Below are 25,394 nucleotides of genomic sequence, written 5' to 3'. Positions count from 1 at the left end.
TTTTCCACTAGAGATTCATGTTAGGAATGATTTATAAAACAAAAGTTTGTCATAGAAGTCAAAAGATAGTAGCTGGCCCTAGAGTCCCTACAGTGGAATAAAAGTGCACATGAGCACAGCAGAATGAGAGATGTATGTTGATCTGTCTGTGTCGAAGGGGGCAGCAGGTATGCCTTTTAGCCTGCGTGGTGGCTCCTGGACGGCTATGCAAGCCCATTGCTTGAAGCACTGAGAGAGGAGCCGTCTACCCCAAGTAGCTGGGTGTGAGTGACGTGAGCCGCCTCCTGACTCCTTTGTTTGCCCAGCTGGATGTGGAGACCTGGCAGCAGGAGCAGCCTGTGGTGTTGCATACCTGGACTAAGGAATCTGCCCACAACTATGAAAATAACTGCCATGAAGTGTCTGTCTTTGTGAGCCCAGGAGCAACCTATTTTGAGGTGGAATTTGATGAGAGATGTGAAACTGAAAAAAGGTAAGACACATTCTTTTTCCCCAAGCAATGGTGGATCCTAAATGACTGAAGGAAAGTAATAGAGGTTGTGCCTTCACAGGTATGATTATTTGGAGTTTACTGATGCTAGAGGTGGGAAAACACGCTATGACACCAAAGTTGGCACTGAGAAGTGGCCCAAGGTGAGTAGTATTCCCAGATAGGAGTGGAGTACCAACGTTTGCACCAATTCCTCTCGCTCTGTCAGTTTGCAGGGGCAGGAGAAGTATGATCTTTGAAGGGAAGCATTTTCATTAGACTTTCTGTAAAAAGTGGGTTTATGTCAGAGTCTGCCCTGTCAAATCAAAGGTTTTGGCACCTAGCCATTCCCATTTGCTTATGCATTTTTTAATAGCTGCTGCACTCCTGCAATGGCAGAGTTGGATAGTTGCAGCAGAGACCATGTGGCCCACAAAATCCAAGACATTGACTCCTTATAGGAAAACTTTGCCACCCCCAGGTCTGTATCAGTGCCGTCCAGAGTATACTAGGAGCTGTCATCCTTAGCAAGAAAGGCCCGGTGGGTGCACACAAGAGGCCCAGGCCACGGCAGGGAAAGCCAGGAGTCCACCTCACGGTTAGGTCTGCTTGAGCTCCTGCAGTGCAGGGCTGGTGCTGCCGCAGACTGTTGACTTGCTCTCTGCTGTCACTGGCTGAGTAGGTCATGGCTGATCTTCCAGGATTTAGAAAACTGAGCAGTCACTTTCCGCAGCCACCGCTGCCTCACAAGGTGCTGTTGGGAATTGTCTGTTTGTCACCCTTTTCTGCTACCCCTGGTAGTTTTGGCCCAATTTTAAATCTGAGATGTTTTGAGTCACAAAAAGGGTGCTTCTTATGGAAATGCTGCTTCCTGAAGTCTGTCTGATCACATGACTTCTGTTTGTCTCTAGAAAGTGACTTTTAAGGCTGGTCCTCGGCTGCAGTTCCTCTTTCACTCTGACAGCAGTAACAACGAGTGGGGCTACAAATTCACTGTCACTGCTTACGGCCTGCCTGATGTTGCTGTGTCTTGGGGGCTGGACTTACAGCTCCTTGTCTCCCGACTGATGGGACGCCTGGCTTCCCAGTGCATGGCACTCAGATCTGTGCATCGTAAGTGCGTGCCCCTGTTCCATCCCTTCTCGTGCAAACATCTCCACGTGATGGCAGAGCAAGGAACTGATAATAATGTTCTTTTGGTTTCCTTGAAACCGAGCCTGACACTGTTGGCATGAAGCTTCTTGACTTGGATTTGAGAACACCTCACAAAGGGTTTGCTGAGTTCCCCTGCTCTGTGGAGGACCCACCAGGGGTGGGGGCTGGGGGCTGGTCTTTAGCAGCATGGTCATTATTATTATATTTTAAGGTTCAGTTTTTTAAAAAAATTTATTTTATTTGAGAGGCAGAGTTACAGAGAGAGAGGTCTTCCATCTGCTTGTTTGCTCTCCAGATGGCCCTAACGGCCAGAGCTGGGCTGATCCAAAGCCAGGAGCCAGGAGCTTCTTCTGAGCCTCGCATGTGGGTGCAAGGGCCCAAGCACTTGGGCCATCTTCCCCTGCTTTCCCAGGCACATTAGCAGGGAGCTGGATTGGAAGTGGAGCAGCTGGAACTTGAACCAGCGCCCATATGGGATGCTGGTGCTGCAGGCAGCAGCTTTATTCACTACACCACAGCGCAGTCCCCATTATCATTATTTTTATGAGTAGATTTACATAGAGTCAACAAAAAGCAAAAATACAAAATAAATTATATATATTTTAAATATGTGAATAGTTACGTAAATGTGTAGATATGTGCATATGAATTTTGCTGAAAGTGACTTGTTCACTTTAACAATTAAGTTCTTCCAAGGAATAAGAATTCTGGAATAAAGCTTTCTAGTATATTTTATTTCTGTATCTTTGAGTACTTCCTATTGTAAAAGAAAAATTACTATTATTAATACCAAAGAAAAGTAGAATCATTCTTAACCCCAGCACTCAGAGATAACTATTACTAACATTGTTGATTATTTCCCCCTAGTCTTTTGTCTCTGTTTATTTATAGACACATCTGTGGTGGTTATCGATTCTGTTTTGCCAAATAAGTTGACAAATTGTGAGTGCAGGTGACCTCAGTGTCCTCCTCTTGCATCCTAGCCGTGGTTCACATTCTGTTTTTAGCTTACTCAACAGGTTAGTTGTTTCACAAGCACCTTGTAGCTGAAATTCCACACAGCTGCAGCATTTCAGAACTTACCAGGGTACACTGAAGTGTCACAATTACATTCTGGTAGATATAGGTGAATTTCCTCTAAATTTTAATAATGACCAACTTTTGTTTTTTAACCTTTTCTTTGTTGGTTCCTCAGTGTACAGAGGGAAAAATAGATCTCTCATAAGCCTTCTCTTTCCAGAGCTAGGACATAACATGGCAGTAACCCAGGCAAAAATGGCCTTAGTTCTAAACTCGTCCTTGTGGAAACCTGTCTTCCGGCATCAGATTTGTCCAGAGTTGGAATTAGAAGCGAACTGGCCCACTCACCCACACCATGATCGTAAGGAGGTACTTGCTCTTCCATTATTTTTTTATTTGGAGTAGTAACTGTTCAAATTGTAAACACTTGTGTTTATTTCTTATCACCCCTGTTAAGTTGTTGGGTCCTTGAGGGCAGAAGCTATCCCTGGTTCATTTGTTGTGAAAGATTGTCCACATCCCTTGCTAGAGTCAGGACACAAATAAGTCTCTTCTAATACCTGTGGGCTCTAGAGTACATGATCTGTGCTGTGCCTTTTGTTTTCTCTAGATTTAGCACATTATTTCTGTGTATAAAACCAAACAAGTTTGCACGCTCTGTATTTCTGTCTCTCCTCTATTTCTGTCCTACTGTTTCTCCATTCGTCTCTCTCCTCCCCATGATCTGCCCTCCTCCCACAACCCTAGTGCTTCAGTAGTTAGTTGCCAGATCCAGTGGCTTTTCCTCGACTTGTATTCTCCTATACCTTGCTGTTAAGTATGGCTCCTTTGGGCCCTCTCTCCTTTGATTCTGTGACAGCCTACTATGTTCTCTTGCATCCAGCTGCCCCTGCTGCTGTGTTTATTACCATTTTTCATTCTTCTTTCTCTAAAGGGTAGGTTCATTCAGGCTTGCCTCCCCTTTCCCACAACCCCCAGGACTCCAGCCTCTCTACTTTCTTTACTTGCACATCTGTGGGAATAGCGCCTAAGTATTAGTTTCCAGCCCCAGTTCTTTGCCAAGGCTCCGATTCTCTATCTTCATCTTCCAACGGGATATTTCCCTGTCAGTGGCCTGGTCAGTTAACTCCTAAGTGTGAAAGCAGACCACTTGCTTCTGTTACTGTCTCATTATTCCCGCAGGCCTCAAGCCCCTGTTCTCCAGCATCCCTTTATCCCCACCCTGATCTCACCCTTCCTGTCTGGTCAGCTGCAAACCCTTGGGGTTCTTCCTGGGGATGCTTATCTCTGTCCTTTCTGCTGTCTCCATCGTTATCCAGGCCCTCATCTTACACCTGCATTATTGCATTGGTACCTACCAAGTTTTTTAAAATCGCTGCGTTATCTTGTCATTCCACTGCCAAGCACCATTAATGGCTCCCTGTTGCCCACAGGGTGAAGTGTAATGTCCTCAGTGTGCAGTCAAGGCTCCCTGCAGCCTCCTTTCACCTTCCTTATCTGACTCTAGTTCCCACCACTCCCCCGCTGAGACTCCAGGCCAGGTCAGTCTCCCCACTGACTCTCAACTTCCACTAAGGGTTATGTTCCTTGGGCCACACCTGTCCCCGGCTCAGGGTCCAGCCCAGAGCCCGTATCTTCCAGGGAGGCTTTTTGGAATTACTTTCACCTGCCAGGACCTCTCTCTGTTGAATTTTCAGTACCCAGTGTTCCTTCTAGGCATTTGGCACTGGGTAATCATTTGCTTGATGGTAGCACTAATTTTAATGCTTTTAATGTTTTATTTATGTTGAATTTTTTAAAACCCATTTTTCTGTCTGGTCTCCCTAAAATAAATTTAAATTTTCCAAGAGTGTGAAACATGTTTTATACTTCTGTTTTTGCCTAATAGAAGCTCAGTGAGTTTTATTTTTTGAATGAATGTATTAAATGTGCTGTTTGTTTGCTTTGGTTCCCAGGTTAAGAACATCCCTGATGATCCCTGTCGCCGTTTTCTCCTTGACTTTGCCCAGTCAGAGCCTGCTCAGCACTTCTGTGGGCCATATTCAGAACTTTTCAAAGGATTCACACAGGCATGTAGAAAACAGGCCCCAAAGACAGATATAGTTGCTGGTTCCACTATTGATCAAGCTGTGAACGCCACCTTTGCTGCTCTGGTGTATCGCACTCCAGATTTATATGAGAAGCTGCAAAAATATGGTAACTTATATTACAGGGAATATTTTTGATCTGAAGGCTAATTGCTGAGTTTTAAGGAAGCCTGTTTTTAGTGAAAATTTAAAATATAAACACATTTCTGCAACTATAAACTTCATCTTGTTAGTCATACTTTGCCAAGAGTCAAACAACTCATGGCTATTTATAGTTAACAGAGTGTAACTTGTGGCAAGTAATGTTGAGTTTCAGAATCAAGAATCAGCAGCTGGTTTGTCTTTATCTAGAGTTCTCACAGGAACCTGCCAAGAAATTTATTGGAAAGAAAATTTAGATTGGATTATAATCCCAGCTCAAAACTCGAGTTGTGCAGCTTCAGATGAACCAGAAGATCTTCTGTGCCTGGGACCTTATCTTACACAATTGGTTTAGAGATGGTTGGCTCTCACATTCTAAGAGTTTCCAGTTAAAACTGTAGCTGTATGAGTTATTGACAGGCTAACAACCCAACAGCAAAATGTGAGTGTGAAGTAGGCATGCAGCTGCTTTGGCGCATCATCCCTGGGAGGGGCCCCTTGTCCATAGCCTGCTCTGTCCTCACCAGTGCCTTCTCCTCCTGTCCCTCAGGCATACCATCTCTGTATTTACCACATGCATAGCCTGTCACCTAACAGGACCCACAGAGAGGGAAAGTCTCTGTCTACCCTCTTGCTCATTTAGGGGAAAAGCATTTCAAACCTACTTACAGACGAGGTGGGGCTTTCCCCAAGCACTTGGCAAGGGATGTGTTCCTTGAACAATGTGGATAAATAAGTGAGGACAGATACTCCTTCCATCAGAGGAGGTAATTGCCAACCGTCTTATTATTATTACTATTGATATTGTTATCATTGCCACCCATTGTACTCAGTCCTGTTGTGGAGTGTTTATTTCCTGATCGCTAAAATCACTATTACTCCCTCAAATCTTACTATTTCTTTTAAAAATTTACTCAAATAAAGAAAGCTACACTGAGGCATGAGTGATTTATGGAAACAAATGGCATAAGAGAAGAGTATATCTTTGCTGAGGAATGGAGTGGGGAAGGTAACCTGTATGGTTTTATGGAAGGAAAAAATCTTTATGTACTTTGTAATCAAATTGTAATAAGAAAGCCTGACTCTGTTATTTGAGGGAGTTCCCAGTAGAGTGATAAAAGCCTTGTGGGTAAAAAGCTGGGAAACAGAAGGCTTCCTGCTAGGGAAGAGGTCAACCACATTCATGTCTCATACCTGTTGGCAGTAGAGAAGCCTACAACCAGATGGGGAGCTAGAAACATCTCCCTGTGTGTCAGCCGTTTCCAGAACGCCTGACAGTTTGTGCGAAAGAGGCATAGTTCGTCTCAGTTCTTTTTGTGGTGACCTTTAGGATATAGATAACATACATGAGGACCATTTGGGAGTTCTCTAAGACTGAACTACATTGAGAAAAGACTGTCAAGCTGATTTACTCACCTTTATCCAAACATTGGATTATTTCTAACCTATGGGGGAAGTAGTTTTTCAACCAGAGTGTAAGCTGCATGGGGGCGGGGACACTGGCACCTGTTACAGAGCCCAGCACTTTCTAGGTTTTGGAAAATATTTACTGAGTTATACTTTGATGTGTCAGAGAGTGTCACACTCTTTTAGGGAGTTTATGGTTTTTTTTTAAAGATCTATTTTATTTATTTGAAAGGCAGAGTAACAGAGAGAGGGAGAGACAAAGAGAAAGAGACCTTTCGTCTACTGGTTCAATCCACAAACAGCCACAGCAGCCAGAGACAGGCCAGGCTGAAGCCAGGAGCGTGGAACTCCAGCAGGGTCTCCCATGGCAGGGACCCAACTACTTGGGCCATCTTCTGCTGCCTTCTCAGGCACATCAACAAGGAGCTGAGTCAGAAGTGGAGCAGGCAAAACTCATATGGAATGCTGGCACAGAGGTGGTATCACAGTGCCAGCCCCAGGGTATTTTATTTTTTTAATTTAAAAAAAATTTTTTTAAAGATTTATTTGAAAGTCAGAGGTACACAGAGAGAGGAGAGGTAGAGAGAGAGGTCTTCCATTTGATGGTTCACTCCCCAGATAGCTGCAACAGCCAGAGCTGCGCCGATCCGAAGCCAGGAGCCAGGAGCCTCTTCCGGGTCTCCACGCGGGTGCAGGGGCACAAGCACTTGGGCCATCCTCCACTGCCCTCCCAGGCCACAGCAGAGAGCTGGACTGGAAGAGGAGCAGCCGGGACTAGAACCCAGCGTCCATATGGGATGCCAGTGCTGCCAACGGAGGATTAACCAAGTGAGCCATGGTGCCGGCCACAGGATATTTTATTTTGAATGAAGAGGGAAAGCAGGTTTCATAAGTCTTTATTTAAAAAAATGTTTTTTATTGTTCTTCTGATTATAAAAATGATACACATTCATGTAGGAACTTACAAAATACTACACTTTCACCATTTAGTACTTATTTTAATATTGTCCTATGTATCCACAAGGCCTTTTACCTAAGAATATTTGTACATACACACACATACACTTAATATCCATCCATGTTTTCATATACTCTTTTTTTTTTTTTAAGATTTATTTATTTGAAAGTCAGAATTACAGAGAGGCAGACACAGAGAGAGAGAGGGGTCTTCCATCTGCTGGTTCACTCCCCAAATTGCCACAACGGCAGAGCTGCGCCGATCCGAAGCCAGGAGCCAGGAGCTTCTTCTGGATCTCCCACGTGGGTGCAGGGGCCCAGACTCTTGGGCCATCTTCCACTGCTTCCCCAGGCCATAGCAGAGAGCTGGATCAGAAGTAGAGCAGCCAGGACTCAAACCAGCATGCATATGGAATGCCGGCACTGCAGGTGGTGGCTTTACTTGCTATGCCACAGCGCCGGCCCCATCATATACTCTTTTAAAATAGGATCATTTTGTTTGTGCTGTTTGTAACTTGCCTTTTTTTACTCACTATACCATGAGCTCTTCTCTGTGTCGATAATATTTTACTCACTTTAATACTTCTTTAAACTTTTAAAAAATATTTTGCTCTTTTAAATACCATTTCCAAATACTTTTTAAAAAAAATTTGTTCTTTTAATTTTCATCTCAGAAACTATTAGTCTGAAATAATTTAGTTTGAAGTAGCAGAGCCCATAAAGTTTTTTGTGGCTTAACTGATGATTTTTCTTTAGGCCTTTTTTTTTACCACCCCTGATGTCTGAGTATCAGGAGGACTTTTCTGTACTTTAGGACTAGGTGACACTTTGTGCCTATTGTTGCAGGGTTGAATTGTGTTAACTGAATGCCATCTCCTCCTCTCTCCTTCTTTCCCCAGTAAACAGCGGGGGCAAGACAACTCTGAGTGAAGAGTTTGCACAGGTGTATTCTTTGGCTGATGGGATTCGAATATGGATGGTAAGATTTTCCTTTGCATGTAATTTTGATATGTTCTGGGTTTTCCCACCATGATATCATGTAATTAAGGTAAGTAGCTCTGTTCTCAAGAATATAACTTCAGAGATTTCTTTTTTAAGAACTGAAGTTCAGTGACATGAATAGATGTAAAATTATTTAGAACCCTTGAGATAGTCATTTGGTGAGTGCTGCAAATATTCAGAGTGAACAGGGTTCAATTGAGCCCTCTGTGGAACTCCTTAGATTGGTGGGGAGAAGCACTGCCTTGCCACCAGGCAGCAACTGCCAGTTGTAGGTAGAAAAGAGGCCTCTCCTGTGTGCGTTTGAGAAAAATGATTCTGCAGCATTGCTTGCAACAGCAGTAACATTTAGGAGCCAAATGTTGGTCAGTGGGAAAATGGTAAGAAATTATAATAATATACAATGCTATTATACTATAGCTGTGTCACAGTGAAATAGAGCTACGTGTGTCATCAGCATGAATGACCCACAAACCTGATGAGCAAAAGGAAAGTACCTTGTGGGAGAATGCATAAGTATGGTGCTGTGTAAAACTTAAGCACAGAACAGGTCTATGTGTTACACATAAAATTCTGTAGCAGAATTATGCATGGGAATGATAAACACCAAGTTCAGGAGAACTGTTTTTCTTTCTAAGGCATGGAGATGGATACCTGTATGTTAGTATTGTTCTTTGTATATTTACATGTGTCTCAAATATTGCATAGTAACTGGGGGCAAAAACCTTAGACTGATTAGAGGATGGATAATGAAACTGGAAGTAGAAGTAATGGCAATAGTTAGGTGGGGTGGCTTCTGCAATTTAGGAGATGAGGAATCAGTTTTGTGGTTGGCATCTTTGATCATTGAGTGGTTAACAGAAAGGAGGGACTTAGTTCCCAGGCCCCTGGTGAGTGACTTTTAGGTGGTAGAAACACTGATCAGGATAAGTGGTCTTGGATTTAGGAGTGAGGAAGTGAGTTCAGTCTTAGACATATTGAATGTGCGGATGTCTAGGTTATCTGAGACAGCTAAATGAGGAATTTAATAAATGAAAGAATCTAAATGGCTGATACTTAATAGAAATATCAAGACACAGATAAAGATAAGTTCAAAGCATGTAGTTAAAAGATATATATGAGTTTATCTAGGAACAGCCAGCCTTGGACAGGGTTTTTGGTGAATGGAGCATACTTGGTGCCCAATGTGTACAGGTTCCATAGAGACCAAAATGAAGAGAGGACTTCTCAAAAAAGACTGAAAGCCATCTTCTTCAGCATGGTAGGAGGAACATCAGAGGAATGTGTCAACAGAGAAATCCAAGCAAAAGTAGTGGTTTAAAGAAAAAGTGTTTCCAGTAACATCAGCTACCACAGACAGTTCAAGTTAAAGGGGCTGGCAGCTGACAAGGCACATTGTAGGTTGAGCTTCTGGGTTAGCATTGGACAAACAGTTGGGTAAGATGCCCACATTCTCCCCACAACGTTGGCCCCTACGGGGTCCCATGTTGCCTCCTGTCTGAACTGTCAGCATTGCCGTGCCCATTGCCTGAGCTGTTCCTAAGAGCACTGTTCTCTGCCTGGAAGTCTCAGCATCACTTAGAGGTATCCCCTCATTCAAGGTATCAGTGTTCTGGGATTATTTAAATAATCAAGTCATAGGTGTGAAACCCTCCCAAGCAACACTTAGTTGAAAAGAAGGTAATTTCGCACGATGAGACAGCTGCAGAGCCTGTTCCAGGACAATCAGCACTCAGTCCTGTGTCCTCAGCTGCTGGCCCACAGCTGTAAAGCACTCCATGTCCTCAGTGCTGTGCACTTTTGAAGTGGTTCACTGTGACTGCCCTGTAGCCCTGTCAGGACAGCATAATCATGTGGCTCAAATCCTCCCCTCAGTTAGAAATGAAGCAGAAGTCTCTGATGAGCCTGGGCAATGAGACAGAAGAACAACGTGGCTCAGAAGCAGCTGAAGCAAACCCCGAGATCCTGGGTGAGTGTGCCCGTGTCACCTGTCCCGCCAGCCCTTCGTTTCCATTGCAGGACCAGCAGCTTGCCTTTTGGATACTTCGGTTGAGGTTGTGTTGATCTAGAGAACATAATACATGTGCTAAGTATAGTTTCCAAAGTCTTATCACAGAGAAGATGTCAGAAAGGAGTAACACACTCCAAATGAGGCGTTTTCTAATTAATTCTCTTAGGAGGTATCAGGTTGTTTTGTGTGTGTGTGTGTGTTTTTTTTTTTTAAGAAATTATTTTATTTATTTGAGAGACAGAATGCGGCAGAGAGAGAGAGAAGTATTCAATATTTTACTTCCCAAATGCCTCAACAGCTGGGGCTGGGCCAGATTGAAGCTAGGAACTTGGAATTCTATCCGGGTCTCCTCACTTGCGCGGCAGGAACCCAAGTACTTGAGCCATCATTTGCTACCTCCCAGGGTGTGCGTTAGCAGGAAGCTGGAGTAAGGGGTCGACATGAGGCTTCACTGAGGCACTTTGATTTGGGATGCTGTGCCAAATGTCTGCTCCCATCAGGTGCTTTTTGAGCTATATCTTGTTATGTTTTTTTAAGATTCTTATTTATTTATTTCAAAGAGTTACACAGAGAGAGAAGAGGCAGAGAGAGAGAGAGAGAGAAGTCTTCCATCCACTGGTTCATGCCCTAGTTGGCTGGAGCTGTGCCGATCCGAAGCCAGGAGCCAGAAGCTTCTTTTGGGTCTTCTATGTAGGTGCAGGGGCCCAAGACTTGGGCCATCTTCTACTGCTTTCTCAGGCCATAGCAAAAAGCTGGATTCAAAGTGGAGCAGCTGGGTCTCGAACCGGCGCCCATATGGGATGCCAGGACTTCAGGCCAGGGTGTTAACCCGCTGTGCCACAGCGCTGGTCCCAGTCTTACTATGTTTTTAAAATGTGCTCACACTGAATACTCAGTAAAATTAAAATTATCCTTAATTTTTAAAAATGATACCATAGTTTATATTGTTTTCTAAAACCCTTATTTTTATTTAGAGAGATATACTAAAGTTTTTACAGATGAAATAATATGATTCCTTCATGGAAATTATTCAGGAAGTGGGGTATTGGTGGGGAGTGAAATAAGATTGGCCATGACTTGATAATTATCACAGCTGGCTCCTTGTACTATTCTCTGTCTCGATGTTGGGAAATGTCCACATTAAAACTTTCCAAAAAATGTCCTGGTATTCCTGATGAGATATTGATTTATATGAGATAAGATTTGATTTGCTCTGTCAATAGATATAAACATATATTACTGTAATAGCAGAACTATTTATTGTCCTAAATTATGAAGTTTAGATTATTTTCTCTCGAGAAGTAGGCCATACATTTAGTTTTGACTTTTTTCCCATTGTTGTTCTTATTTTGCACATTTAGCAAAAGAGTGTGTTCAGAAGAGTCTTCTGTTACTAAAATTTTCGCCCACCAGCATACATTCTAAAGACAGCAGTGACAAACGAGTGGCTGTGGATGAACCGGACCATCTCCAGCCCCTTGATAAGCGCCCGCGGACCAGCTCTGTGGTGGAAGAGCATTTCCAAGCCTCAGCATCTCCCACTGAAACAGCACCCCCCACTGCTGGAGAGGGGAGTCCTGGCGTGGATGTCCAAGCCAGGCTGTCACCTGGCAGTGGCCCTCCCGCAGCAGAAGGGTCCTGTGCCACAGCCGAGGAGCCCTCATCACCATCCACACCCACCCGGCGGCCTCCCTTCACCCGAGGGCGACTCCGGCTGCTCTCCTTTCGATCCATGGAGGAGGCCAGACCTGTGCCCACCGTGAAGGAGAAGTACCCTGTCCTGAAGGACGTCATGGACTTCATCAAAGACCAGTCCCTCTCGCAGGAGAGGTGAGCCCATCATCGCTGGCCCAGCTCCTCTCAAGCCTGGAGACCAGGCCGAGCACAGGCTTAATGCTCCTGCTGAAACAAGCAGATGTTAGCTGAGTCAAGTCTTGTTTCAAAATATTCAAGAAAGAAAAAAACTGGTGATTTATGTCCCCTTAAAGGGAAATTTTATACATTATATGTTAAAAATATACTTAATATATAAAGTATGTATATATAACATGTGTATATTTATACATTATAATAGTTAGACATTATACTATACGCAAGTATATCTCTTTTTTTATTTTTTTTCTTTTTGACAGGCAGAGTGGACAGTGAGAGAGAGAGACAGAGAGAAAGGTCTTCCTTTTTTGCCGTTGGTTCACCCTCCAATGGCCGCTGCGGCCGGCACATTGTGCTGATCCGAAGCCAGGAGCCAGGTGCTTCTCCTGGTCTCCTATGCGGGTGCAGGGCCCAAGGACTTGGGCCATCTTCCACTGCCTTCCCGGGCCATAGCAGAGAGTTGGCCTGGAAGAGGGGCAACCGGGATAGAATCCGGCACCCCAACCGGGACTAGAACCCGGTGTGCCGGCGCCACAAGGCGGAGGATTAGCCTGTTAAGCCATGGCGCTGGCCGCAAGTATATCTCAATAATGTGCTGTAAGTTTTTTTTTGTTTTAAAGGAAGTCCTCCTTTTGGTAGCTGCTGCTTACATATTTCTCTTATTCTAACCCTAGGAGAAATTTGGGATTTGATATTTTCTGATAGAATCGCTTGTCCACAGGCAAATACTTCTCTGGAAGTGTTACATCTTTTTTTTTAAAGATTCATTTCTTTGAAAGAGTTACAGAAAGGGAGAGACAGAGAGAGGTCTTCCATCTGCTGGTTTACTCCCTAGATGGCCGCAGCAGCTGGGCTGGGTCAGGCTGAAGTGAGGAACCAGGAGCTTCATCCGGGTCTCCCATGTGGGTGGCAGGGGCCCAAGGACTTGGGCCATCTACTGCTTTCCCAGGCCATAGCAGAGAGCTGGATCGGAAGTGGGGCAGCTGGGACTCCAACCGGCACCCATATGGGATGCCGGCACTGCAGGCGGCGGCTTTACCCGCTAACAGCGCTGGCCCCAGTATTGAATGTTTTAAGTTAGAATTCCTTGTCCTAATAATTAAGCTATTTCTGTGGGGAAGTAAGGACATCAAAATTCCTTTTTATGAATTCATTTTTTAAAATGGGTTGCTGGACTTAGGGACGACTGGTGTGAGCTGACAGAATGCTGTGTGGAGTGATGACTGTGAGTGCTCTTCCGGTGTGCGGCCGCTGATCCCTCTCAGTAGTGTTTCTTTTTTGTGAATATGGCATGAGAACTGGGCTGGAGGGTGTGTTTGCTCTCTGTCCCAGCTCAGGAGTTCTGTGCATGTTCCTGACTTGTGCTCTGTCTCCAGCGTTGTGCAGGTTCTTGCCTTGAAGAAAGCACAAGCCCAGGGCATCCTTGAAGTCCTGAGGATAATTCAGTACTGTGCAGAGTCCCTTGGACAGCCCCATTGCTTTCATCCGCCATGTATACTTTTCCTCTTGGAACTCCTGACCTGCCAGAAAGATTTTACCAAGTAAGTACAAGCGGTGTATCTGTAAGGAAGACAGAGGGCATTGTAAAAAACAACGTAATTGTCTTCTCTAATAACGCCACCATTTCCATGTAGGATGCAAATCCACATTTTCAGTTAATTCATTCCCTCATCCCAAGAAAAAACGGGTTATATCCTTTTAGTCAGTACCAGAAACATGTTTACTCCTTTGACAAGTTTATCAGCTTTATGTTACCAGACAGTGTTTTGTGTTCCTCCCAAATCCATACGCATTTGGCTCTTGGAAGGTGGGAGTAAAGGGCATGCTCACTTTGGAGCAGCGACAGTAGTCCAGGCACCTCACACAATGGTTCTGACGTTTGTCCACAAGGATGTTTGTGAGTCTGCCAGACCAGGTACTGTTCTGGGTGTCACACGTACCGTGATAGGCAGACAGGTCCCTGCTCTCATGGAGTTTGCACTGTATTGACAACAAAGAAAAACACAAGAAACAATATTAAATGTTAACTTTTTAGAATTTTTTAAAAAGATTTATTTATTTTATTTGAAAGTCAGAGTTATACAGAGAGAGAAGGAGAGGCAGAGAGAGAGAGAGAGAGAGAGAGATCTTCCATCCGATGGTTCACACCCCATTTGGCCATAATGGCTGGAGCTGCGCTGATCAGAAGCCAGGAGCTTCTTCCAGGTCTCCCACGCGGGTGCAGGGGCCCAAGGACTTGGGCCATCTTCTGCTGCTTTCCTAGGCCACAGCAGAGAGCTGGATCAGAAGTGGATCAGCCAGTACTCGAACCGGCACCCATATGGGATGTCGGTGCTCAGGCCAGGGAGTTAACCTGCTGCACCACAGCGCCAACCCCTAAATGTTAACTTTTTTAAAAAAGATTTTTATTTTATTTATTTGAAAGGCAGAGTTAACAGAAAGAGGAAAAGAGAGACAGTGGAGAAAGAAAGAGCTTCTTTTTGCTGATTCACTCCCTAATTGGCCACAATACCCAGGACTGGGCCAGGCCAGAGCCAGGAGTCTGGAACTCCATCCCTATCTCCTACATGGGTGGCAGGGGCCCAGGTATTTGGACCATTCTCTGCTGCTTTCCCAGAAGCATTAGCAGGGAACTGGATCAGAAGTGGAGTATCTGGGACTCACACTGGCATCAAAAAAGGGTTACTGGCATTGCAGGCAACAACTTAATCTACTGTACCACAGTAACAGCCCCATAGTTTTGTTGGTTTTTTTGTTTTGTTGGGATTTTTTTATGCAAGATCTATTTGTTTATTTGAAAAGCAGAGCTACAGAGAGAGAAGGAGACACAGAGAGATCTTCTATCCATTGGCTCACTCCCCTAATGGCCACAGCAACCAGGACCAGATCAGGCCAAAGCTAGGAACCAGGAGCTTCCTCTGGGTCTCCCACGTGGGTGCAGGGGCCCAAGGACTTGGGCCATATTCTACTGCTTTCCCAGGCACATTAGCAGGAAGCTGGATTAGAAGTGGAGCAGCCAGGACTTGAACCAGCACCCATGTGGGATGCCAGTGCCACAGGCCATAACTTATCCTGCTGCACCACAGTTCAGCCCCCTATGTTTATTTTTTATTTCATCTGTTTGAAAGGCGGAGGGACAGAAAGAGAGAATCTTCCGTTTACTTGTTTATTCCACAAATGCCCGTAACAGCAGGGTCTGAGCCAGGCCAAACCTAGGAGCTATCAAGATCTCCTACATGGGTAGCAGGGGTCCGATCTGCTACCCACAGAGTACGCATTAATGAGAAGTTGAATTGGAATCTGAGACTTGAACCAGCACTCCTCTATGGTAGTTGGCAGCTTTACCAGCTGCACCATGACACCCGCCCTTGTGTGTGAATTTAAAGTGATACTAGTCAGCATGGTTTCCCCAGCAGCATTCAGCTGTTTGAATACAGGTGGAAGAAGAAAGAGGGAAGAGAGCTGACGTTTGCTCAAGGTGATTACGGTAGTGGGCCATGGAATCCAAGCTAAGAGAGCAAGGAGGAAGCACGGTGGGAGTAGTAGATGGTGACATGAGGCGGCCTCATGCGTAGGGACTCATTGGGATTGAGAAATGTTCTATCGGGAAGCACACGGCAGGTGAGGGGGTGGAATTTGCAGTTAGAGGAGGATGTTCTAAGTCAGTATTTCAGAGGTGACGCCATCACTGTGATGACAAGGTCAAGGCAATGACCATCACACTGGAATGACTAAGGGGATGAAAGAGAAGATGATTGGAGGCAATAGTGGCCAAGAATTGAAAGAAAAGGGAATGAAGACATCATTCCCATGGATGTGGTGACAAGTATCAATGTAGAAAAGACAGTGAGCTGTGTGCTGATGTCATCAGTGAAGAATGAGAGGGTGGGCATGATCGTGTGAGAGGATTAAATGAGGTAATTGAGGAAAATGCATAGCACAGTGTCTGTCAAGTCATGGTTTGCATATTAACAGAGATAAACAGTATCATCCCCAGATTTGTGTTGGCTAACTCTCTTAACTCAGTCAAATGGATGCACTTGCTGCTTTGTCCACTACTTGTTTTTTAAAGTGTTTTTTTAAAGATTTACTTATTTATTTGAAAGGCAGAGTTACAGAGAGAGAGGGAGAGACAGAGAGAGATCTTCCATCTGCTGGTTCACTCCCCAAATGGCCACAACACCCAAGAGCTGAGCTGATCCAGAGCGTAGCGCTCCATCCAGGGCTCCCATGCAGGTGCAGGGGCCCAAGGACTTGAGCCATATTCTACTTCTTTCCCAGGCACATTAGCAGGGAGCTGGATTAGAAGTGGAGCAGCCGGGACTCCCCACAGATAGCAGCTTTACCTGCTACGACATAGCACCAGCTCCTAAAGTGTGTTTAAAGTTATTCATTTGTTTATTTTCATTTGAAAGACCCACTGAGAGTCAGAAATGAACAGATCTTCCATCTGCTGCTTTGCTCCCCAATATCCACAGTATCTAGGGCTGGCCCATGCTGAAGCCAGGAGCCCAGAAATCAATCCAGGTCCCTACATGGGTGGAAAAGACCCCACTTGAGTCATCACTTGCCACCTCCCAGAGTTCACGTTAGCAGGAGGCTGCAAATGGAAGTGAACCTGAGACTTGAACCTAGTCACTCCAGTATGGGATTCAGACATCCCAAGTTGTGTCTTGTTTGCTATGCCAAATGCCCACCCCATTCATTGCTTTCTAAAATTACTCTATTTGTGTTTGCCTAAGTTTCTACACCACTGTCTTTACCTTGCTTCCTCTTGATTCTTTTTCATGTAAGAAGTAGTGATTATCATAAGTAAAAGGTGTTCTGACAAGTAAGTTGGTGATTTCTTCTGTTTCTAGTTATTTTGGACACTTGGAAGGCTGTGGTGCTGAGCTACACAAAGAAATTCGAGACACATACTATCAACTTGTCCTGTTTTTGGTCAAAGCAATTAAAGAATTTAGTAGCATCAATGACAGGTACTGGGTAACTTTATATTTTTGATATTGAATAGATTTATTGAATATACAGAAAAGCACGAAAAGTGTTGTAAAAATAACCTGGAATCTGACCTCCTAGAGTTAATCACAAATATTAGCTTATCAGTATATTTTCTCCCAGTGTTTTTTCTATCTGGTGTGTACATTTTAAAGAGGGTGGGTGTGGGTTTATATAAGAATTTATAGCATATTATTATTATTTTTTTAATCTTTTTTTTTTTTTTTGGACAGGTAGAGTGGACAGTAGAGGGAGACAGAGAGAAAGGTCTTCCTTTTTGCCGTTGGTTCACCCTCCAATGGCCGCCGCAGTAGGCGCGCTGGGGCCAGCGCACCGCACTGTTCCAATGGCAGGAGCCAGGTGCTTCTCCTGGTCTCCCATGGGGTGCAGGGCCCAAGCACTTGGGCCATCCTCCACTGCACTCCCTGGCCACAGCAGAGAGCTGGCCTGGAAGAGGGGCAACCGGGACAGGATCGGTGCCCCGCCCGGGACTAGAACCCGGTGTGCCGGCGCCGCAAGGCGGAGGATTAGCCTAGTGAGCCACGGCGCCGGCCTCGAGTACAGTTTTGAAACCTGCCACTTCCAGTCTTCTCCTTAGGAAGAGCAAGTGGGTTAGAGTAAACCTTAGGTCAAAAGGATCATCTGCAAATCTAAGTTGTGTAACCTCGGCTTGTTTGGGGGTGCCCCGACCTTGCTCTTGAGCAGGTGATTTTTACTACTGGGTCCTTTCCCACAAGGTGCCCCTGTGGTAGTACTGGCAGGGTGCAAACCCTATGGAATTCATTTGCTTCGGCTTTGGAAAATGTTTCCGTGGCGTCTGAGAAACTTGAAAGGACCCCAGACCAGCACTGCAGCATTCCCGCTGCTTTCCAGTCACACGCCAAGCAGACGGCCTGCTCGCAGGGCTCCTGTGGTCGCGCTGATGACAGGCAGTTTGGTGACTCTTGCCTTTGTGGCCTCTCTAGGTCTTTGCTGCCTGCCTTTTCCTGCATTCAAACAGTCCTGCTTCATCTTTTGGATATGGGCTGGGAACCCAGTGATCTTGCCTTCTTTGTTGATATTCAGTTACCAGATCTCCTCATGAAAATGTCACAGGAGAACATAAGTGTCCATGACAGTATGATCAGGTAAGAACGTCCTGCACTCCCACAGTAGGTGGTGAAATGCAGGAGGCATGGAGCCAGGGCTGAGGACATAGACTCTAGGCTCACGTGGTGGGTGGCAGAGCCTGGCTTTGCCACATACCTGCTGGGTGACTGGCAGGAATTTAACCTGCGTGTGCCTGTTTCCTCCTCTTTACAGCTGGAGATAACTGTGGTACCACCTCCAAGGCTTTTGCTGAAGAACAGGACAGTGAGTTGTGGTTGTAAATGTTTACAGCCAGATTTGGCACATAGCAGTGCCATGTAAATTGGTGGTGGTGGCAACAGGAACTCTGAAGATGTAGACCCCCTGCATTTTTGGACATCCTAGCCCAGCTTGCTAAATTGAAGAATCCTTTTCTATATTTTCTGTTACACTTATTTTTTTTCTTAAGATTTATTTATTTATTTGAAAGGCAGAGTTATGGGGGTGGGGGGAGCGTAGTGGGTGATGGGACAGAGAGAGAGCTTCCAGATGGCAGCAATGGCTGGAGATTGGGTCCCACATGGGTGCAGGGACCCAAAGACTTGGGCCATCCTCTGCTGCTTTCCAAGGCACATTAGCAGGGAGTGGCACAGCCAGGACTCGAACCAGTGCCGGTCTGGGATGCCAGTGCCACAGTTATTGGCTTTACCCACTATGCCACAGCACTGGCCCCTTCTGTTACACTTGTGTGTGATGGTTGCCATTGTAACCTCTTGCACATTACAAGGACTTAGTTATTAGAAGAAAAGATTCAAACATTTTTTTCTTTCCCAGTTTCTAAAAATGTATTTATTTATTTCAGAGGTAGAGAGGGCTAGCTCCTGTCCTCTGATTCCCTCCCCAAATTCCCGTACCAGCCAGGGCTGATCCAGGCTGAACGCAGGTGCCAGGAACTCAATATGGGTCTTCCACATAGGGACCCAAGTAGTTGAGCCAATAGCTGCTACATCCCAGGGTGTGCATTAACAGGAAGCTGGAGTCAATAGCTAAGCCAGAACTCAAACCCAGGCATTCTGGGATACAAGTGTCTTAACAGCTTGGACAGACAACTGGCCCTTCTTTCCAGTTTTGACAACTATCTCTCCATCCCACTCAAGTCTTCTTATCTGTTAGCCATTTGTATGTGTAGAAAAGAAAGGAGTAGAGAGAATGGGAGAAGAAGAGCAAGTGTTAAGAGAGGAAGGGAATAAATGAGTCAGCACTGGGACAGTGTGCGCACTGTCATCGAGTTAAAGCCTTCTGCACAGAGGTGGACACGGTGCTGGGCGGTGAGGGATCAGCATGCTGGCTCTTCAGCTGTCAGTCTGCTCAGTGTTTTAAGGTTCATCTGCACCCTCCTTGATGCAGAACTCCTTGAGGGTGGAACCTCCCCCTTCCTACCAGTCTCTCCTAGCAGCTAACTCAAAGCTAAGTATGAGTTGGCCTAAAACCATTTTCTTAGAATACACAAATGAATGCGGACTTGCTGGTTGGTAAATATTTTGTACTTGCTATCAAGCAAATCCTCTTGTGTTTAAAATTTTGGTTGGTAAAGCAAACTGTAAAAGGAACCCCTGAGACTGTCAACCTGAAACCCTTTATTAGAAATCAAGACATCTGGCCGGCACCGCGGTTCACTAGGCTAATCCTCCGCCTTGCGGCGCCGGCACACCGGGTTCTAGTCCCGGTCGGGGCACCGATCCTGTCCCGGTTGCCCCTCTTCCAGGCCAGCTCTCTGCTGTGGCCAGGGAGTGCAGTGGAGGATGGCCCAAGTGCTTGGGCCCTGCACCCCATGGGAGACCAGGAGAAGCACCTTTCTCCTGCCTTCGGAGCAGCGCGGTGCGCCGGCTGCAGCGCGCCAACCACGGCGGCCATTGGAGGGTGAACCAACGGCAAAGGAAGACCTTTCTCTCTGTCTCTCTCTCTCTCACTGTCCACTCTGCCTGTCAAAAAAATAAAATAAATAAAAAAATAAAAAATAAAAAAAAAATAAAAAAAAATAAAAAAAAAAAAAAAGAAATCAAGACATCTGCCATTCTACGAGTCTGCTGTGTATCCCACTTCCAATGTTGGATCGTTCTCTCCCTTTTTGATTCTATCAGTTAGTATTCGTTTGTGTGATCCCTTTGACTCTTAGACCTATCCGTGTGATCAATTGTGAATTGAAATTGATCACTTGGACTAGTGAGATGGCATTGGTACATTCAATCTTGATGGGATTGTATTGGAATCAAAAAGGGAGAGAATGATTCAACATGGGAAGTGGGATACACAGTGGACTCGTAGAATGGCAGATGTCCTAAACAGCACTCTGGCCTCAGAATCAGCCCTTAAGGCACTCAATTCTGGCTGAAGAGCCCGTGAGAGTATTTTAGGCATGGAAAGCCAAGACATTCTGGCAAAAAAAAAAATAGGACCTAAATGAAAGGTCTCTGTGATCTGTGAGTGAGATCCCAGTAGAAAGAACGGGCCATCAAAGAAGGAGGCACCTTTCTCTGAAGGGAGGAGAGAACTTCTACTTTGACTATGACTTTGTCTAAATAAAATTGAAGTCAGCGAACTCAAGAGGCTTCCATAACCTTGGAAACTCATGACTAGAGCCTAGGGAGATTTCTGACACCATAAAGAAGAGTGTCAAATTGTTAAGTCAACAACAGGAGTCACTGTGTACTTACTCCTTATGTGGGATCTCTGTCCTTAATGTGTTGTCCAATGTGAATTAATGCTATAACTAGTACTCAAACAGTATTTTACACTTTATGTTCTGTGTGGGTGCAAACTGATGAAATCTTTACTTAATATATACTAAATCGATCTTCTGTATATAAAGATAATTGAAAATGAATCTTGATGTGAATGGAATGGGAGAGGGAGCGGGAGATGGGAGGGGTGCGGGTGGGAGGGAAGTTATGGGGGGGGAAAAAGCCATTGTAATCCATAAACTGTACTTTGGAAATTTATATCTACTAAATAAAAGTTTAAAAAAAAATGAGGAAACTGAGGACCTGGGCTAAATAACGTGTCAAAGGCTGGCAGCAGCACGTGATACAGCTGAAGGCACAGCACCTGACTCCCTTCTCATGCCAATTCACTAGGATGTGCTGAGCATGTCCAGATGAAACTTGTATAAAGATCACTTTGTTTGGCTCCTGTGCTTGGCACATTGTTGGCTCACCACCAGTGGTTTCAAATGGGATTTTGCCATGTAGGTCCAGCCTTTCAAGCTCCAGTCCTTCCCCTTGGCTATCTGCTTGGAAAGGGCTTCTCCCTTTTTATTGATCTAACAGACCATGGTCTTTTCCCCTCAGAAGTTTGAAACATCCACTAACCAGCACTTCACTTACTGGGAAAGACTTGCTTTTCTCTCTCTATGTCCTTCTTTCAGCCAGTGGAGTGAAGAAGATGAACTTGCTGATGCCAAGCAGAATTCGGAATGGATGGATGAGTGTCAGGATGGCATGTTTGAGGCCTGGTATGAAAAAATAGCCCAGGAAGACCCAGAGAAGCAGAGGAAAGTAAGACCTCTTCACCAGTGTAATTGGAAATGATGTACTAGGGTTTGCAGAGAGAAAGAGTGCTAGGGGCTGCCTCTGGGAGGGCTGCCAGGGAGCCCTGAAACCCCTAGAGTCTCATCTCTTGTCTCTAGAGTCTGTTCTTTAACCTGAGGAGCTGAGTTCTAATTTGACCACACCCATAGCTTCCTCCCATACAGCTAGACTTGCAGAAAATGGGCTCATGGGGCTGATGTACAGTATTCTGTGGCAGTTTATTAATGTACAACAAGAACTAGAACAGCTGAAAGGCCTGAGTGTCGTTGGAGCAGCACTGTGGGAAGCCGCATCTCAGCGAGGTCTCTTGAGTGTGGCAGCTGCCTTATATGCACAGAATCTGACGTGCACAATGCAGACGTGGAGAGCACCAGGCTCAGGCAGCCCCCCGTGTCCTCGTCCATGTTAGGTGCAGTGTCTCACGGCCACGTGTGCCAGGCTCTGCTGCCTCATGTTCATTCGTTTTCTAGGTACTGGGTGTCTCCTGTGTGCCAGCACCTGTGGTGTGCATGGGGCACACCAGCTGGGCCTTGGGATTCTCTCCCTCCTGTGTGTTAACATGTCATTGGCAGCCATTCTGTAGTCCTAAGGCAACTCGGCCAGTTGGCACTGGTCTGCTACTGGAAGATGACTTACAATTTGGATCCCTCGTTTCCAGGCCCTAAAGATAAACTTTGCTATAGCATTTAGGTGCCTCCTAGTGAAACAGTCTGTTTGCTCCTTAACTGTCTCCCCAGAGGGTGTTGCTTTTGTAGTCCTGGGAAGCAGTCCTTTGGGAAGAGCTCACAGTGTCCCCTGTGTTTGCAAACACTGCCGTTGTCCAGCAGAGCACGCAAGCCACAGAGCTGGTGTGCTTGACCCTTCCCTTTTATTGACCCCATATCCAGTCTGTCCCCGAGGATCCTCACTCCTGCCTCCTGTAAACCCCTCAGGTCTGCCCACTTCTCAGCGTGCCACTTTCAGCTCAGTCCCAGCCTTATGGGCTACAGGGCACTTTGTCGGCTTCTGTCGTGGTCAGTCTCCCTGACTCTAGTCTTTCTTTGTTCAGCAACCACAGGAACTTTTAGAACACTAAGATCTGAGCACATTCGCTTTCTATCTGTGAACAGTTGGTAGCTCCCTAGACAAACATGCAGGGCTCTTTGTAGTTTAATCATTCTCCCTACTTATTCTCCTTTGACTGTGTTCTACGTACAGAATTCTTACCAAATTCTCAAACCCTTGTCTTGCCCCTATTTTTTCCCTGCGGGACTTGCTGTGCTTTCTCTCTGACATGTCCTCTGCCCTTGGCTCCACCCAGCTAATACATGTTTATTTCTTAGGTCTTGCTGAGGAATTATCTCCTTTGGAAAATCTTCCTTGACCTTTCTCATCCCCATTGATAGCCACCCTCTGCATTCTCTAAGTCTCCTGAATTTGCCCATCAAAGCACTTTTTTTTTTTTTTTTAAGATTTTATTTATTTATTTGAAAGGCAGAGGCAGAGAGAGGTCTTCCATCTGCTAGTTCACTCCCCAGATGGCTGCAATGGCCAGTGCTGCACCGATCCGAAGCCAGGAGCCAGGAGCTTCTTCTGGGTCTCCCACGTAGTTGCAGGGACCCAAGGACTTGGGCCATCTTCTGTTGCTTTCCCGGGACATGGCAGAGAGCTAGATCAGAAGTGGAGCAGCCAGGACTTGAACTGACACCCGTAAGGGATGCCAGCTTTGCAGGCAGCAGCTTTACTTGCTACGCCACAGCACCGGCTGCCCATCAAAACACTTTTCATCTTGCATGTTTGCTTGAGGAAGTTCCCAGCTAGACACTGAGCTCACTCAGGTTCATTCCCTAGTACCAAGTACAATGCCTGGAACATGTAAAGTACCTCATGAATGATTGACTTGATCAATGAATAATGGCCCCACAGAGAGCCTGATGGTTAATTTTGTTGGTTTCACCTTACAGATGCACATGTTTATTGCTCGCTACTGTGACCTGCTGAACGTGGACATCTCTTGTGATGGGTGTGATGAGATCGCCCCCTGGCATCGCTACCGGTGCCTGCAATGCAGTGATATGGATCTCTGCAAAACTTGCTTCCTCGGTAATTGTCATGGATTGAGTATGTCGTATCCCGAAAGTAGTATCTGTTTCTGTTTTCTGTGATACTCCCACTGTAGTAAATAAAAGTCCTGCCCCATGGCATTCTCTGTTGGCAAATAGGAACCTTATCTCCTCAACTAAATGGTGAACTGCATGGCTGTTAGCTGATAGCCTTCCATCCTGCTGGGTGTGGGCACTTGATAAACTTAGGACCAATGAATGTGCATTAACTTGAGTTTCCAAGAAATAGCTTTTGCTCCAGAATCATGGGGTGTTTCTAAGCAGTGAAATGCACACCCAGAAAAAGGAGCAAACTTCAAAGATGCTTTGATACACCTGATGGTAGGTGCTGAGGTGAAGCCGATCAACAGGAGTGAATGAGTGCTCTTTGTGTGAATGGCCCAGCGGTAGACACCACTCCTTCCCTAGAAACATCTCCCACCTAGCGGGGAGCCTGGTCATGCCCACAGAATGCATTCTGGTACAGAGTGTGTGTGCTGAGTCATAGACGAGGGACATGCAAACTTCTGGGAAAGCTGAGTGCTGCCAGGGAGGTGGGATGACAGCTGGTCTTCATGGAAAGCGAGAACTGGGTGATGTGAAGGAAACGCTGAGGAGAGCATCACCAGGGAGGGCAGAGCCTGCCCGGGACAGCAGTGAGCACCTACAGTGAGCTGAGACAGACCCACTTGAATGTGCTGATGGAGGGCAGCCCTGAGCTAGCAGGCTGAGGAATGTGAACAGTGCACAACAGTGAGGAGTGTTTCTCAAGCAGGGTACTGACATGATGGGAGCTTGCGGTAGGAAAGCTGTTCTGTCTGGATGGGAATTTCCTGTAGGAAATCCACTGTGGTACTCACAAGTGAAAGGCCACCGCAGAGCACACCAAACGCCAGTGTTAAAGGAAAGGTTTATTGTTGGGTGGGGGAACCCTGCAGGCTGGAGGGGGAGAGCAAAATGAGGGCCAAAACGGAGAAGGGTTGAGAGAGAGAGGTCAAGAGAGTCTGTGTGGGGGAAGCAGGTCCTGTTATAGCCTTGTAGGGGGTAGGGAAGTGGGAGCAGTGAATCTCGTTAGGTTGGGGGTGGAGCTGAGGCTTGTGCTTGGGCCATTCGGTCACCTGACCCCTAGCAAACCAAGCTGGGCTTAGGACTGAAGCTTACTGTGCAAGATAGCACCCAGGGCCAGAGCCCAAGATGGCTTCCTGGGCTTAGATGGTGCCACAGATAAGACGGCACCACTTTAGTAACGGCAATGACAAGAGAGCCTCCGCTGGATTTGCAGCAGTGGAAACAGAAGTGGGTCAGAGGCGAGGGACATTCAGCAGCATCTGTATGGGCCCTGGAGACCCGCTGGACTTAGAGTAAGGTGGAGACCACAGCGGCCTGTCTCTGTCCTGATGTCGTTCTCTCTCTCTGTGGGTCTACAGTTGTGCAGGTTGTTTTCATCTGTGATTCTGCACTGAAGAAGTGAGAGCCCAAACCTGCTGGCTCCTCAGTGCTTGCTAACAGGAATATCTCGTGGATGCTGAGGGTCGGTCAGGG

At 45.8% G+C, this 25,394-nt stretch overlaps 1 protein-coding gene across 4 annotated transcripts in view; it reads left to right on the top strand.

Moving 5' to 3' along the window:
* ZZEF1 (zinc finger ZZ-type and EF-hand domain containing 1) overlaps window positions 1-25,394 on the top strand; it is a 127,634-nt gene that overhangs the window by 57,638 nt on the left and 44,602 nt on the right. For all 4 annotated transcript variants that reach the window (XM_062175259.1, XM_062175257.1, XM_062175258.1 and 1 more), the window contains exons 22-34: window positions 306-472; window positions 552-633; window positions 1,381-1,582; window positions 2,865-3,013; window positions 4,600-4,840; window positions 8,136-8,215; window positions 10,111-10,204; window positions 11,608-12,076; window positions 13,495-13,659; window positions 16,978-17,097; window positions 18,082-18,243; window positions 21,609-21,738; window positions 23,715-23,853. In XM_062175259.1, coding sequence (XP_062031243.1) covers window positions 306-472; window positions 552-633; window positions 1,381-1,582; window positions 2,865-3,013; window positions 4,600-4,840; window positions 8,136-8,215; window positions 10,111-10,204; window positions 11,608-12,076; window positions 13,495-13,659; window positions 16,978-17,097; window positions 18,082-18,243; window positions 21,609-21,738; window positions 23,715-23,853 — 2,200 coding nt within the window. The remainder of the gene's footprint in view (window positions 1-305; window positions 473-551; window positions 634-1,380; window positions 1,583-2,864; window positions 3,014-4,599; window positions 4,841-8,135; window positions 8,216-10,110; window positions 10,205-11,607; window positions 12,077-13,494; window positions 13,660-16,977; window positions 17,098-18,081; window positions 18,244-21,608; window positions 21,739-23,714; window positions 23,854-25,394) is intronic.

Source organism: Lepus europaeus, chromosome 18, assembly GCF_033115175.1.
Source record: "Lepus europaeus isolate LE1 chromosome 18, mLepTim1.pri, whole genome shotgun sequence".
Taxonomy (NCBI): domain Eukaryota; kingdom Metazoa; phylum Chordata; class Mammalia; order Lagomorpha; family Leporidae; genus Lepus; species Lepus europaeus.
This window is presented reverse-complemented; position numbering and strand designations above follow the sequence as displayed.